The following is a 14593-nucleotide window of genomic DNA, read 5'->3' as shown; positions in this document are numbered from 1 at the left end:
TGCGTTTTTTCCAGTTATTGGGAGTCACCAAAGTGCTCCCTGGATCCACAACACTTCTCTTGCAAGACTTTGAAGCGACGGCATGATTTAATGAATCAGAATAAACTTTAGCCTGATCCATCATCGTTGCTGAAAATGAGAAGGGACTGTTCAAATACCATCAAGCGTCATTTACTTAATTTCCCTATTCTCTCGTATGCGCATGACATTAAAGAGATCAGAAAACAGTCCGGGTTCTTGATTAGAGTCAGACCACTGGAGGAATACAATGTCATGTGGACAGTCTCATATAAAATCCCACTTTTATCAAAATGTATGAAACAATGGTTTCGCATTTCTGCAGCGACCTGCAAATTACTATTACGGTATACGCTAACGGTAAACCAGTAGCGCCACTCAAATTTTGAAAGTTTATTTTACTGGGCCAAGTCTGATTTCTGATTGGCTAACTTTCTGCACGGATGTCATCTAAGAACTGGCGACACAATTCAACACGGTCATTTTTCTTTCATTTTAATAAACCATTTAACGGTAAGACTTTTGGTAACGTGCTCTTGCACCAGGACCGCCGAACTTCTTGGGTTCCTTGCGACGGGGATCGGCAACGAGAAGAGAACGATCGTATTGAATCAACGTGTCTTTTATCTCCTTCTTCGACGCTTCGTCGACAACTGTAAAACATTATGTGGTTGAGTTTTGAATTTCCAAAGGGGAAAAGTTAATTTGATTGCAAAAAGCAAATTAGATTGGTCGAAACAAATTACGGATCCTAGCGGTCGTTATTAGAAAAAAGTGCAATATGCACCCAAGTGTTTAGTCACTTGGGTTATCCGTTCGAAAAAGCTTTTTGGTAAAAAATGTTATCTCCAAACTATCACATTTTGATAAAAGTTGTGCTTGATGGAGATTAGTTAAAACGATTTTCATTTAATTGTTTACAGAGATAGCTAAGTTGGTCCGCCCGATTGCTCAACGCCTGGCTTCCAAGATCGTCGGCAGCAGTGGCCGAGTGGTTAGCGCGTTGGGCACGCAGTCGAGAGCCTGCATGTTCGACTCCAACTACCCGCACTTGCTGTTGTTTCTCTGGGCAAGAAACTTTACGATAATTGCCTCTACCCAGTGATCGATTTCGAGTAATGGGTAGTACCAAATTTCAGTCATAAGTAGAGTAGACAACCGGAAACAGACATTGCAGTCGGCTGCAGCGTGGGTCAGGTGTACGTCGGAAGGCGTACACCGATGCATAGCGCTCAAGTCCGCTTTCCCGCAATGCAGGATAAAGATATGAAACAACAAAGATCAAGCGGCGCTAATTCGACTCTCGGGGTGTGCGCTTGAGCAACGCATTCTAAGGACTGCTATTCATTCAACGGCACTAAATGGATGGAATAATTACCCAACAACACTTCAACAATAGGAAAACTTCACCCTGCTAATCTTGCCAACTGGCCCTGAGTCAAAAGCCTCTACAAGTATGCGAAACCACCAGAAATGACCCATCAAAGGCTTTGTCAGTCCGAGGATAAAGATTCAAAACCAAACCACAGATGGGTTACAATTACGATATCGTGAAGAATTATTAAAAAAAAAAATACTTACATTTTTGATAATAGGCAACAAGAGACTTTGCAAGTGCTTGTCTTATCGCTGAAAAACATACTTTTAGTTAGTTAATGAAAAATTGACGTTAAACTTCTGAGAACAAAGAATCTGTTAGACATCTGAGATTCGGGTGTTTTGTTAAAATAACACATTGTTTACAATTGTTTACATTGTTTACATATTATTGTTTACATTGTTTACAATTTATTTTTTGTTAAAAAATACACATTGTTTACATTTACACACAAACTAGAACTATTTACTATACGAACCATATATTTGAGCAACGCGACCGCCTCCGTTCACTCTTATTCTGATATCAACTCCAGCAAATCGTGACTTTCCAAGAAGGAGAATAGGCTCCTGAATCTATGAAGTAGATAACCGATCATTGATAACAGCGGCAGAAACATTGATATAATTGCATTTGCATTATTCGTATGAGTATAAGATGCAGATTTGTGTACCAAATGTTTATCAACAAAGTCGGGGTGGAACATATACAATATACATAAATATTTTAAATTACGATTTTAACAGGCCTGACTCTGAGTGAAGGGTGCAACTTATACTCACTCAAATAAATACGGTATTTTGTGAAATTGTACACTTTTACACACATAGTAGTAAAATATCAAACCAACTGAATTTGGCCATCAGCATTCAGTTCAGTAAACACAGCACACTTTTTACACACAAATGAGTATGCTCATTCTGTAATGTAGTAACATTTCACTAACTGCAACTTGCAAGTGTGTTAAATTTTAAAACGAATTATTCACATTGCATCATTTTTTGCAGTGTGCCATTCAAAGCAACTGTTTTGGAGTGACCCCTTTTCACCATAGTAAAACACAAGACTTGTGATTCCTAGAATCACTTTGAATTCTTGATTTGTAAGCTTTATAGAGAGGGTAGATACTAATTGTTCTAATTTTTACCAATTAATAATATGAGCATTAAAATAAGCGGAAAACAGTTGACTTAAATCAGAAACATTACAAGACAATGTTTCTTAATGTCTACTTGTGGTAATGTGGTAATTAACACATGAATTAGGCTACGTTTACATGATAGGGGAAATGAAAATGACCGAAATGAAATCTCAAAGCGGCGTGGAAAAGGTTTTGTTCACATGCCATCTCATTGCGGCTGCTTTTGGTTTCGAGCGAAATGAATACAGCCTCTACGCATGAGTGATTTTCGCGCCTGTAACTAGGCTACTGAGTACACTGAAAATTAAGCTGGTTCTTCTACAAAAAAAAACAACATAGATTCTACAATAAAACATGCAATTCCAAAGGGTACATTAACAAATACTGCAATAGCAGAAGTATTTTCAAAATTCTTTTGGGTCAATAGACTGACATCGCAAGTTCAGAGCCAATAATTTACTTGTGTTCTTCGAGAATGGACTAGCTTAATTTATTGGCTAATTATTTGCTCTTTACTAGTGCACCAGTCCAATGCATGTCTCAAATGATTACGGATGACACTGACAATAAGTCTTTGTGCTCAGTCTAAAAAACAGCCAACATTCTAGACTAGTCCCAGTTGAAAATGTATATCATCATGACTTCACATTCACAAATATAAAGCTATGCCTATTGCACTGATGTAATGCTCAAGTTCTCCTTTCCTAATACACTTTGCAGCATATCTTTCAGAAATTGAGAGGATTGGTTGCAGATGGCTGGTTCTACAGCACAACCAACATTCTAGACCGGTGGAAAAATTCTATTATTATGACTTCAAAAACAAAACTATTTTATTTATGTTATGTTTAAGTTCTTTTTACGTGCTGCACTACAAATTACTACACTACCAGTTAACTGACTATAATTAATCAAACTACTAGGGCTAATTTCATTGCTAGGATCTCATTGCGGCGTGTTTACATCGGCGTGTTTACATACTTTATATCTTAAATTTTTCTGAAGGTGTTGCGACCGTGCCAAATTTTTTTTCAACTGAGCCGCAACCACTTGAGTTTCATTTCTGTCAAAACTACCTGACCGCCACCATGAATCTCATTCGAACCGAAATGGAAATCTTTCATTTGATTTGATTCATGAAACGTCATGTAAACGTAGCCTAATTCAACTAAAATAGTGTTCTTTTTATAGTTTACTTAGTAAACATTGTTAGTTCGGCCAGGTGATTACTGACTATTGAACTTTAGAATCAGCTCTGACAAAGAACAAACTGCTACAATTATATAAATACGACTTGCAAAACTTGCAAATTTTTGCATTACAATGAAGAGGCACTTTTCACACACTGAATTCGTCAAACTTCTTAGAAGCAAATAGTCAGGACGCCTTGTCAATATAATAAAAAAATAAAGGTAGCCTATTGAACTCATGTTCAGCAAACGTTTCAAAAACTAAATCGTTTTCATTGCTTTTAAATGAAAGCAATCATAGGCGCCGACTTTTATTTTTGCACGGGGTGGCGGATAGCACAATATGGCAACCTAAAAACTTTCAAACTGCATGTTTTTGTTTGATTTTTACTAAGCGGTTTCGTAGATGCAATTGTCTTTTCACACTTGATTTGTAGCTCGATAATTTACATAGCAACTTTAAAACAAAGCACAGGAGGTATGTCGTGAACTTTATTGTTACGTTGCTGCTCTGACACTTAACATTTGGCAAAAGTATTTTTGCGAACAGCAGCTCTGTCAATCCAACTGTAATCAACTGGTAACCGTGAAGCTTCAGCTTGATAAACATTTAAAATTAGGACGTGGTTCAATCGCTGTTGCGTCATGGTAGATCGCAAGTAGGTTTTTATGCGCCTGAGTGCACTAAACGACCGCTCCGCCTCGCAGGTGGTGGAAGGCAACGATAAGTATATTTTCACAATGCAGACCACGTTTGGAAGCATTAATGAAATTGTTTCATAGCTTGCAAATAGATCAAGCAGTTGCGACATAGTTGAAACAAAAATCTGTTTTTGCTGTTGAAAACTTTCCAGCTGTTGTTTTCACGTCCTGCTGTGAATAACGTGAAAAAAGTGAAGAAGAACACAGTTTAAATACGTCTAAATAAATGCTTTGGTAGTAAAAGTAAGCATCTACGGTAGAAAAAAAAACAGTTGCTGGAATGCTGGTCATCGAAAGATCTTGCAGTACCAGTACATCCACCACGGCCACGCGGCAAAGATGGTAACTGCAAACCAATATCATGATACTGATACTTTCATGCTGGCTGAAATCCTGACTAGACGCAAGAAAACATGACTCAATGGAGGGCTGCAATTTTGAACGCTTTTTCGGTGGCATCTTTAAGCTGAATAAAACTGGAATGTCGGCGAAAACTTTTACTCGACGACTTTTCGTAATTTTTTCTGTGATGTAACAAGCAACTCCTATGTCAGACCAATAAATTCCCGCCTCACAGTTTGTCACGCATTGACACGCAAGATTACTGCATGAAGTAGATAATAAATAAAGTATAAATTAAAGCATGAAGTAGATGACAGTACACTCCAATTGAAATCGGAAAATAATTCAAAATGCATAATCTTGAGTAATTGAAAAAGGTTGCTTTTATTATTGGGAATTGGCAGGGGGTGTAGCTTTCCTCGAATAGAATCATGTAAATTTGCAGAACGTTAAAACTGCTACTTTACTAAGTGCACTTTTTAAATAAAACTTAAAAAGTTTCGAAAATTGCATTTGTTTAATGAAACTTGAAAATGGATATTCATTTAGGGTGTGGAGCTATCAATCATCGAGATAATTTTATTTCCAAGTATTTTATAGCTGTCATATTTTCGGAATGGCCCGTTTCGGCGAGTCCGATCCCTTAACGGGGGATTTTTTCAATTTTTTTTTAAATTATCAGGTACTGTAGCCTAATTATCATTGCCGTTTTAGGGTTTAGGAACTCACCGAATCGGACTCACTAAATAGTAGCAGACCCTCATAATTTATAGCGACATTATGAGCAGTTTAAATTTTTCAAAAAAGATTTGAGGGAGGCAATGAAAAGATCGTATTTTATTGATTAATAAATCCCATTGTAAACCTAACAAATGTAACAATGACTTATGACAAGTAACAAATAAAACGATCGCAACAACAACAAGGAAAAAACTCGTAGCCACGTGTTGCATAATCTTCACGTAGCTTGCTTGATGTTACGCGAGTATCATGCTTGTGACAAAAACAATCATTTTTTTTGCAAGATTGTATTGGCTCACCTCTTGCTTTACGTTGACTTGAAGCGAAAATCAATGATCAAAAAAAGATTTGAACGTCCGTTCAAATTACATTTATTTGCAGTAAGTAATGTAACCTAAACGGGGTGGCTGCCACCCCGTAAGTCGGAGCCAGTGAAAGCAATCCCTGGTGCCGATTTTAATTCAAATTGCTGCTGACATCACAAGAGCTAATCAACAAGCTTTAGTGAGAAAAAAAAAAAATAGAAGTCAAGGTTTGCAATTTTACAACTCGAAGTTCAGCATAGTCTGTTGAAATGACAATAAACAGACACAGCAATTTGCAAGAATCTAGGCTTTGATGAAACAATCTATTGCAACGAGTGCCTGCAATTCCAGCAGCAAAAGATTTCAATTATAAAATACAAAAAAAAGAAATTACAGAAGGTGATTCCAACACATTTGAAAAAGCACAGAAAACAGTCAAAGCATAAAATGAAATAATGGGTTTGGTCGGTACTTATTGTGACATCAGAAAGTACAATAACAAATGCCGCAAAACAGCTAGAAGCATAAAAAAAACACAATCATCACCTACGTCTTGCTTTAAATCAGATTAGCCAAAGACAAAAAAGTACCTTAGTTGTGTTATGGTTCTATGGGACTTTGCACATTAGCTCTGTACCAACGCACTACAAAATTTCTCCAAAATGAAGACGTGTCACAAGGCTTTTCTTTGTTAACTGGTGAAGAAAAAAACCAAGCCTCATGCTAGAGCAGTGGTTCTCAAACTTTTTAAAAAAAATTGTGTAATGATCCCCTTGCAATTTTTTTAATGACTTGCAGTCCACCAAAAAATTAGTCAAATTTGCAGAAAAACGGTTAATCATTCGTTTGTTACATGCAATTAGAAATTCACACGTCAATGAGATAGGTGCACCTGCTTTGCTGTTATCACTCTTTCTATGTTAGATTCTGTTTTGCATAATGCCACTTTTAGTTTTATATCATGCAGTACATTCAACCTGTTTCAAGTTTTTGTTTTGATAGCAAGTACTTGTTAAAAATGCTGTTTCACATTCATAAGTTGTTGGAAATGGAATCAGCAGTTAAAGTGCCATATTTGCGATATCAGGTTAAGACTGCACCATTTCAACTCAGACGTCACTGCAGCACATCTCACAGAAAATACGTTTTGCATCCCTCATCATTCATCAAATAAATAAACTGTTAATAAAATTAATTGCAATAAGCTAAGTTGTCTTTCGGTGGCAGATTGCTAACATTAGTTCCAAACGGTTTAAGGAAACAACCGTACCTACTTTAAATATAGCCGCAGGCGTAGGTCAGGGGAATAAAACATTTTGGACGTGCTAAAAAACTTTGCCTAAATTGTGTCTTTACAAATATACTTTTACTGAAGCGAATCTTAACATTCTGCCCAGATTCCAATACCACATGCAACATTGTCCAAATTCGATGACCATGCATTTTAGATATATTTTCTCAAATAACTGGATATATTTGCCTAAATTAGCGACTCTTTTGTGGGTCACGTCATTCCATGCCAAACGTCCTGAAATTTTGAAACTTCCCAGTTTGACCCTCTCCGAATTTGCTGAAAATCGGACAAAAGGTTGTATAACATGATTGAGCTAAAAATTGAAAATTTTAGCTAAAAATCTATTGTACTTTTCAAATTATGACATTTTTAAAATGGGTACACCCCTGCGCTGACGAGCGCTCAGTCATTTTCGGCCATTTCTAAACAAGCATACAACTCAAAACGCGCCATCTTGTGGTTAATATTTGACCTCGTGGACAGCCATTCAGAAAGTTGAAACTTTCAGGAAAAAATCCTTGCCTAAGCTATAGACAGTTCAAGTTTCAAATATGTAACCTAACTCTTTCAATACAGTAGTAAATGCAGCTGTGAAATCATGAGCTTGACCATCACAAGTCTCGGGGGTGGAAGGTAGGGTGGCTTTTATTTGGCAAAAAATAAAAATTTTGCCAAAGACACCTTTTTAAATGGTGAGGTTGTCTTAGGGTTGAGTTAGGTTGTCGAGCGATTTTTGAGATATGCCGATAGTATTTTGGGGATGGCGCAGAACTTTAGAAGGGATGGCCAATAGGGCCACCCCTAAATCAATTTCAAAATTTTTGCAGGAGTTATTTTTTCTGACAACCTCACCATTTAAAAGGGTGTTTTTAGCAACATTTTCATTTTTCACCAAATAAGAGCCACACTACCTCCCACCCCCGAGACTTGTGATGACGCTTGGCATGGAATGACCCTTGTGTAACAGGGGAGCAACCGCTTTTCTGCACCTCTTTCTCCTACGACAATGCGTTTGAAGATCTTGTAGGTTGGCAAAGTAATGGCAAATTTACTGTACAATCATGAAATAGCAGAAGCTGTCTAATGTCCACAGCTCAATCTGTCGTAATGAAAAGAAAAAAAGGCGATCTTCTGCTGTAAGAATACAGAAATATAAAGTTTGCTGGCTTGGATATTGTATATCACATCAAAACACACAGCTTTTTTTAAAAGTGCTTGCCGGTCCTAAAATATTGCTTTGCGGACCTCACTTTGAGAACCACTGTGCTAGAGTGATAAGGGGACCACAATCTCATATGAAAAAGCTACCATATAAGATTACTGTAACCCAGCCAGTTTGTTACATCAATTATTACCATTAAGAGCAACAAGGTCAAGACTCTTTGTTAACAAATTCAAAAAGGCTATTTTTTCATACAATTTGTTGCCATGGTTGCGGTCAAAAAGCATTGTTTTGTGACAGGTGATATCTCTGCAAGTACCAACTTGGAAAACTAAACTTGCTACAATTTTCGCTACAAAATTAACTTGTGGAAGAACAAACAAAGTTAGGTCTAAGGGTAGGGTTTTTTGTCTTGCCTAGAACATTAAAACTTTCTAAAATTACAAGTTTTTACCTTCAACGCCTTTGCACTTTAAATTAGGGCAGAATTCCTTAATCATCCTTACGTAGCAACGGTACTGCATATAAATCAGCCAATAATTAATAATAGTAATTTATATAATAAATAATTAGTCTAAAAGTAGAGCTGCTACAGTGTAAATAACTCAAATTATGAATACCTTGTATCGCAAAGTAGCTGGTTCAACTACTTCTAAGGGATGTCCATTGACCTTCACAAGTCCTTTTCCACGTTTGCAATGAGCAACAGCAGTAGCAGTTTTCTGCAGCAGCAAACAGTTTTGTTTAATTTATTGTATTACAATAACAGGCCTCGAAATTCACGGCGGACATGTCCGCCGTCACAGCATGTGATGTCCGCGAAAAGTACCATCTAGATCGGTCATATTTGTCCGCCGAGAAATAACACAGGAACTAACGAAACAAATCGTCATTGCATAGTCAAACAATTGTTGCGAGAATATAATTTCCCGCGCATTCTAACGCTCATCGAGAAAATGTGAATACCGGTACTGTATCCCGTTTAGCTTCAATTCAAGCAAGAAAACTTTTGATTTTTGTGTTGCTTCAATGATTGATGACATTGAATCAGCGTAACAAAGGTGAATTCTTCGCCAAGAATCGATAGGAGTACAGGTACTACAGTCTACAATCAAGCACAACTTAAGTCTTATATCAGGCCTCGAAACTGAAGGCGGCCATCGCGGCCATGGCCGCGATTAACCTACAAAAACCGACATTTTGTCCGCCGGTCTCGCCCTTCCGTCGGCCGCATTTGTCCGCCATGAAGTTCCGAGAAAATTTTACGCAAGCGGTCTTGTGAATAAAGTACCTTGCCACTTATAATCACAAAGGATTAGAAAGCAGTCAAAGCATCCGATAAATCACAATACACCTTGTCTATGCTTGAATTGTTAACATTATTGATTGACCCAGCAGCTGATGCCTGACATAAGCAGGATGCAAGTGACATCACAATACACTTTATTGATGCGATATATTCAGTCTTCGAAATTAGCGTCGGCAATAAAAATGCCGAGGTCACACGAGCGCTTGTAAGGTTAGGGTTACACATTCCTCCCAGTCGTTATGGCACAGCCATAGATTTGTTCCTTAGTCAACACCCTGATGGAGCTCTATAAAAAAGAAAGAGGCGCGTGGATTGGTATCAAAGCCCGAAAGCTGCAAAACGTGGACGCTTCGTTGCGAAAGGCGAAGACGTCTGATTCCAGTGATGACGTGACAACCTCGTGCTCCGATACAGCATCTGACGATTTCGATTCCGACTAGTTCTTTATCAAACAGACTTTGTGTTGTTCGCAGTGTCGCAATTGTGCCGAAATTATGTCAGTGTATACGTAAATCGAGGCAATCTTCTCGCAGGGAGCTATTAATTTGTTACCGGTACCTGGTTGAGCAATTAACGTTATTTTATGATAATTCAACGTTACTAGATGTCGCTTTAATGTAAAACAAACGTAAATTTCTTATTGGGCATTGTTGTTACGCAGTACAACCCGCCGGAAAATTAAATCGATCTGTGCTTACTCGAACGTTGAATCAACCCAAAATCAACTTACTTTTCCGCCTGTGAGTTATTTAACGTGAATTACTGCAACAGCGTGCGACGTGCGTATCTTGTTGCTCGCTTTATCGCTACTTTTGGTATTATTACATCACAACAAATCAAACAGTGCGGTCGTGATAGACCACTCTAGTATATTTTTCGCTTCTCGTTTTGGTACAATTGTTTCGTAATAAACGTTCACAGCAATTGCCGAGGCAATTTCAACTTTTTTCGTTTGGCCTCGGCAACGTTTTTGCCGACGTAAAAATGTGCTAATTTTGAAGACTGTATGTTGATGCGTGTCGACGTTCCGATGGCCGCCATGTGCTTGTGATTGGCCGCCGAACAGCTTGCTTCAGTCGGACACGTTTAGCCGCCGGAAAAAAAAAGTTGTTTCGAGGCCTGCTTATATACATCACAATGTCTGGCTTTGATCTCCGAGTAATATTGATAAGGCAAGGTTGGTTACAAAATTAGATTATACAAGTAGGCTATTAGTTACAGCAAGATGCAGCAAAATTTGTTAAGTTTTAGTATTACAGTAAGAAAAAGCCCAAGGAAAATTCACCTTCGCTAACATGACACGCAAAAATAAACCTAGAAAAAGCCTAGTGAAATGTTGCACAGCAGAAAATAGTAGCGTTAGTGTAGAAGTTCTCCGACTCGTGCCCAGAGCATTGTGACGCAAGAAGCCACACGTCGTTGGTCTGATAAAAGCCTTTACTTTGCTGAAATTTAAAAAAAGCCTTAAATCGTAGCTATAGTTCTCAAATTGCGAAGAATTATCAAGATAAAGTGTGTCCGCCGTGAGACTTAATTTGTCCGCCGTGATAGCTGCTCAGACTGGACACGTTTGTCCGCCGCCAACAAAAACGAATTTCGAGGCCTGATATCTGGCGGTCATCATCATCATAATCTATCGTCGGTTTGTTCCCCACTAGTGAGGGTCATGGGGTCATGACCTCCGGAATGACTTTGAATGTCTGCCGAAGCCGATTCATTGGTCGGTCATAAATGACCGCCGCAAAAATCTTGACAAAAATAGAGCTAATGCAGCAAAAATATATTTTAAATTTGAATTGTTACCATTGTTTGTTTAACACGAACAAATACGGAGCTGAAACAATAATAGTACAGGCAATTGCTTTAAAGATCACAATAGAGTGGCATGGTTAACGAGCTGATGGCAAAAGTAGCCATTTTTACATCATTTAAACGCCTTGCAATGTTGCCTTGAAATATAGTTGTGTAAACTTTTCGGCAGGTTATGTATTTTAATTTTAACAATGAGGATTATTGCGTTACATTGATCGTTTGTTAAAAAGAAACGTCACAGAGAAGCAAGTCTCAGCTGGGTTCCGCACATGCTTAGGCAAATGTGGCAACCTTATTCACGCTGATACTGAAAGAAATAGAATTTCTGCACAGAAGGGAGGGTGTTAAACACATTTGTCTTGAAATTTGGATTGTTGTTTTTTAGTTGTGTTTATTGCGTCATTACACGACTGTTATCATTGATTCATTTGCAAGCAATCTGCTCCAGTATACTTCAGGGTCGACCGGTTAATTAAGCCATCAACCATTGCAGAGTTATTCTGTTGTAGAAAATCTTCTTCTACAAACACGACTACACAATACTGTAGTGTGATTTTGTGCAAAATCTACATGCAAAAAATATGTCAGCTTGAGATATTAAATGTCCGCTGAAAGGGCCAGTCCGGTAGGACATGCTTGACCGCCGAAAAAAAGTACAAATTTCAAGGCCTGCAATAATACAGTCATTTACATCGATAGTATATACCATACAATTTATACCAATACGTTAAAAGTTGTATCAACATTTCTTAATACCGTACCTTACACATACAAGCATGTAAACTAAGGTAAGATACAGAATTTTAGATTTATTGCCATAATATGTTTTTGAATGTGCTAGTTTTATAAATAATCATGATATGCTGCATGTGTTGAATTAGTGATAGGCTACCGGTACACTGCATTTAACTAGGCCACATATATTTAAATAACTAGGCCTGCATTTAACTAGGCCACAATCATGATATGCGGCATGTGTTGAATTAGTGATAGGCTACCGGTACACTGCATTTAACTAGGCCACATATTAAAGATGTGAATAGGCTAATAACTTATCAAAAGTTTTAGCTTTCTTGAATAAAGCAAGAGCATTTTTCTGTTGGTGTGAAAGTTAATTTATACTTTTTGACAATTTTAGTTCAACATTTTATTACAAACAGTGAATCCTTTAAACTGGTACGGTACCACTCAACTTTGCACACTGATTCAATACACATGAAACGCTTTTGCTTAAAGTAAGACAATTTTGGAGTTCACACAGGACAAAATAATTATGTTTTATACCTTTCGGCCGAACACTTGAACGGACTGTGCTTTCACAGACGTCATAGTCACAGTTACAAGCCTGAGCAAAATCCCAACCACACTACGAAACGAAAAGAATCGGAAGCAGGAAAATCCTCCACATTGATCAACTCCTCACATCGGTTCATGTTTAATCGCATTTAAAAAGGGTTACCATTGAACTGAGGAATGATATATCAAGAAATTGTCGGTAGGTTCGAGTTGCAATCGTGAATTAGAACCTGGGATTTTTATCTAATTTGAATCCAAATGAAATATAATATATAATGAAATAAAAAACATAGCTTATGTCTTTTACCTTTATATTGTGATTTGAATATGGTCATTAGATGACTCGTCGTCGACGACGACGACGATTAGATGACTGATATAGTGTTAAGCTGCTTCCTGCCTGTAGTGAAATCTAGATTGCTATGGTACTATTTTATTCTTATTGTGTATAATTGTACCGTATTATTCTCGCAACAGACGAAATACAAGGTTTCTTTCTCTCTCTCAAGAAGTCTGATACAAATAAGGTCTGATACAAAAAAGGTCTGATACAAATAAATAATAATATTAATAATAATAAAAATAATCTTGCAAGAATTTAAACTTACGCTGATTTTTCCTTGTGGGACAGAAGTAGTTTGCTGACAAAGCTGAAGAGAAAGAAAGTAGTTTTACAACATTTTTGTAAAAAAAATTCAACACAAAATGTTGTAAACTGAAGACAATGACGGATCGTATTTCTATTTTTATGCCATAAAATATTTTTAAAAGTATTTTGACGCTACTGATAGTACTGACCAACCATAAAACCAGCAAAGAGAGTTGCTGTGTACGTCTAGATTTTCTTATTGCACTAAAGACCTTCTTGCAGTTTGTGACACTTTATGTCGCTCAGAGAAATTATATGTATTTGGAGGTTTGATTTAAAAACAGATGACGCTTAGGCCTATTTTTGTTTTTGTAAATTGGCAATGCTGATACTAGCGATGTGGGTCTTTAGCACTACTTAAATGCTTTATTAATCTGGATAAGACAACCACATTTCAAGACTGCAATCTGGTTCAATGACGCGAAATAGTCTCACACAATTTTTTTTAGCTAGCAAACCATAAAAACATATATAAAATGGCGAAGAATAAGTATGAAAGAATTCAAGAGTGAGAACACATTTGTTTTTTAAAAAGTGCTCTGTGCTGCAAAAGGTCTGATTAATGCCCAATGCGTTTGACAACTTTTCAAAGAGGCAGTGTAGAAATTGACTTGTTGTTTGGCAACTTTGTGCAATATGTGCATAGTGGTTGGGCAGTGGCAGAATATAATTTTTGAGATTTCAACTCCACTCCTACTCCATAACGTGTACCGGACGTCGAATTGTCTGAACATCTGCCCATACCTAGCTGTAATTGCTACAGCAATATCCCGAGTACCAGAATGGTAGATTGGCAGTTGGGATGATCTGATAATGATACACTACCTTGGTTTTCTGCATGAGTATATTGCAAAGAAAAGAACTAGCTGCCAATCTCGGTAAACGGCCCTGCGTCAAGAGTCTCTACAAGTATGCAAAACTACCAGGAAAAACCAACCAAGGCTTTGTCAGTCCGAGATAAAGATTCAAAACCAAACCGTCCATATGTGTATCGAACCCTAATAAGTGGTAGCCTACAAATTCTTAGGAAAACGCCCAAATTCTAGCCAGCGTTTCATATTCCCACAAACACAGTACGGTAGAGTGTTTCATTGTTTTCACCATTTTTGAAATTCAATATGCCTGGGGTCCCATCCAGGGGCGGCGCCAGCCAAAAATGAGTGGGGTGGACAAAAATATTTCGAGGTAATATACTACCGTAAAGTATGGTCACTAAGATTACCGATTGCGATGTGACTCACTGCAGCTCGGTTG

At 37.6% G+C, this 14593-nt stretch overlaps 1 protein-coding gene across 1 annotated transcript; it reads right to left on the bottom strand.

Moving 5' to 3' along the window:
* Positions 1–497: 497 nt before the first annotated feature.
* On the bottom strand, positions 498–12789 carry LOC145770791 (small ribosomal subunit protein uS9-like). The gene is made up of 5 exons (XM_082582516.1): positions 12679–12789; positions 8894–8995; positions 1875–1971; positions 1600–1647; positions 498–671 (listed from the first exon to the last, which is right to left on the bottom strand). Exons 1-5 carry the CDS (start codon positions 12721–12723, stop codon positions 526–528), a joined length of 438 nt encoding a protein of 145 aa, XP_082438642.1. The 5' UTR covers positions 12724–12789; the 3' UTR covers positions 498–525.
* Between the last annotated feature and the right edge of the window lie 1804 nt (positions 12790–14593).

This window comes from Aplidium turbinatum, chromosome 1 (genome assembly GCF_918807975.1).
Source record: "Aplidium turbinatum chromosome 1, kaAplTurb1.1, whole genome shotgun sequence".
In the NCBI taxonomy this organism is placed as follows: Eukaryota; Metazoa; Chordata; class Ascidiacea; order Aplousobranchia; family Polyclinidae; genus Aplidium; species Aplidium turbinatum.
Note: the sequence above shows the minus strand (reverse complement) of the source record. Positions and strands in the feature narration are given on the sequence as shown.

Bases quoted from the DNA above. Each gene is read 5' to 3' on its own strand.
- LOC145770791 (XM_082582516.1), bottom strand. From the start codon at position 12,723: ATGACGTCTGTGAAAGCACAGTCCGTTCAAGTGTTCGGCCGAAAG. The intron at 1,972-8,893 runs GTATTCATAATT...TCTACTTCATAG, and splicing joins CAGCTACTTTGCGATACAAG to ATTCAGGAGCCTATTCTCCT. The intron at 672-1,599 runs GTAAGTATTTTT...AATGTTTTACAG, and splicing joins TGTTGCCTATTATCAAAAAT to TTGTCGACGAAGCGTCGAAG.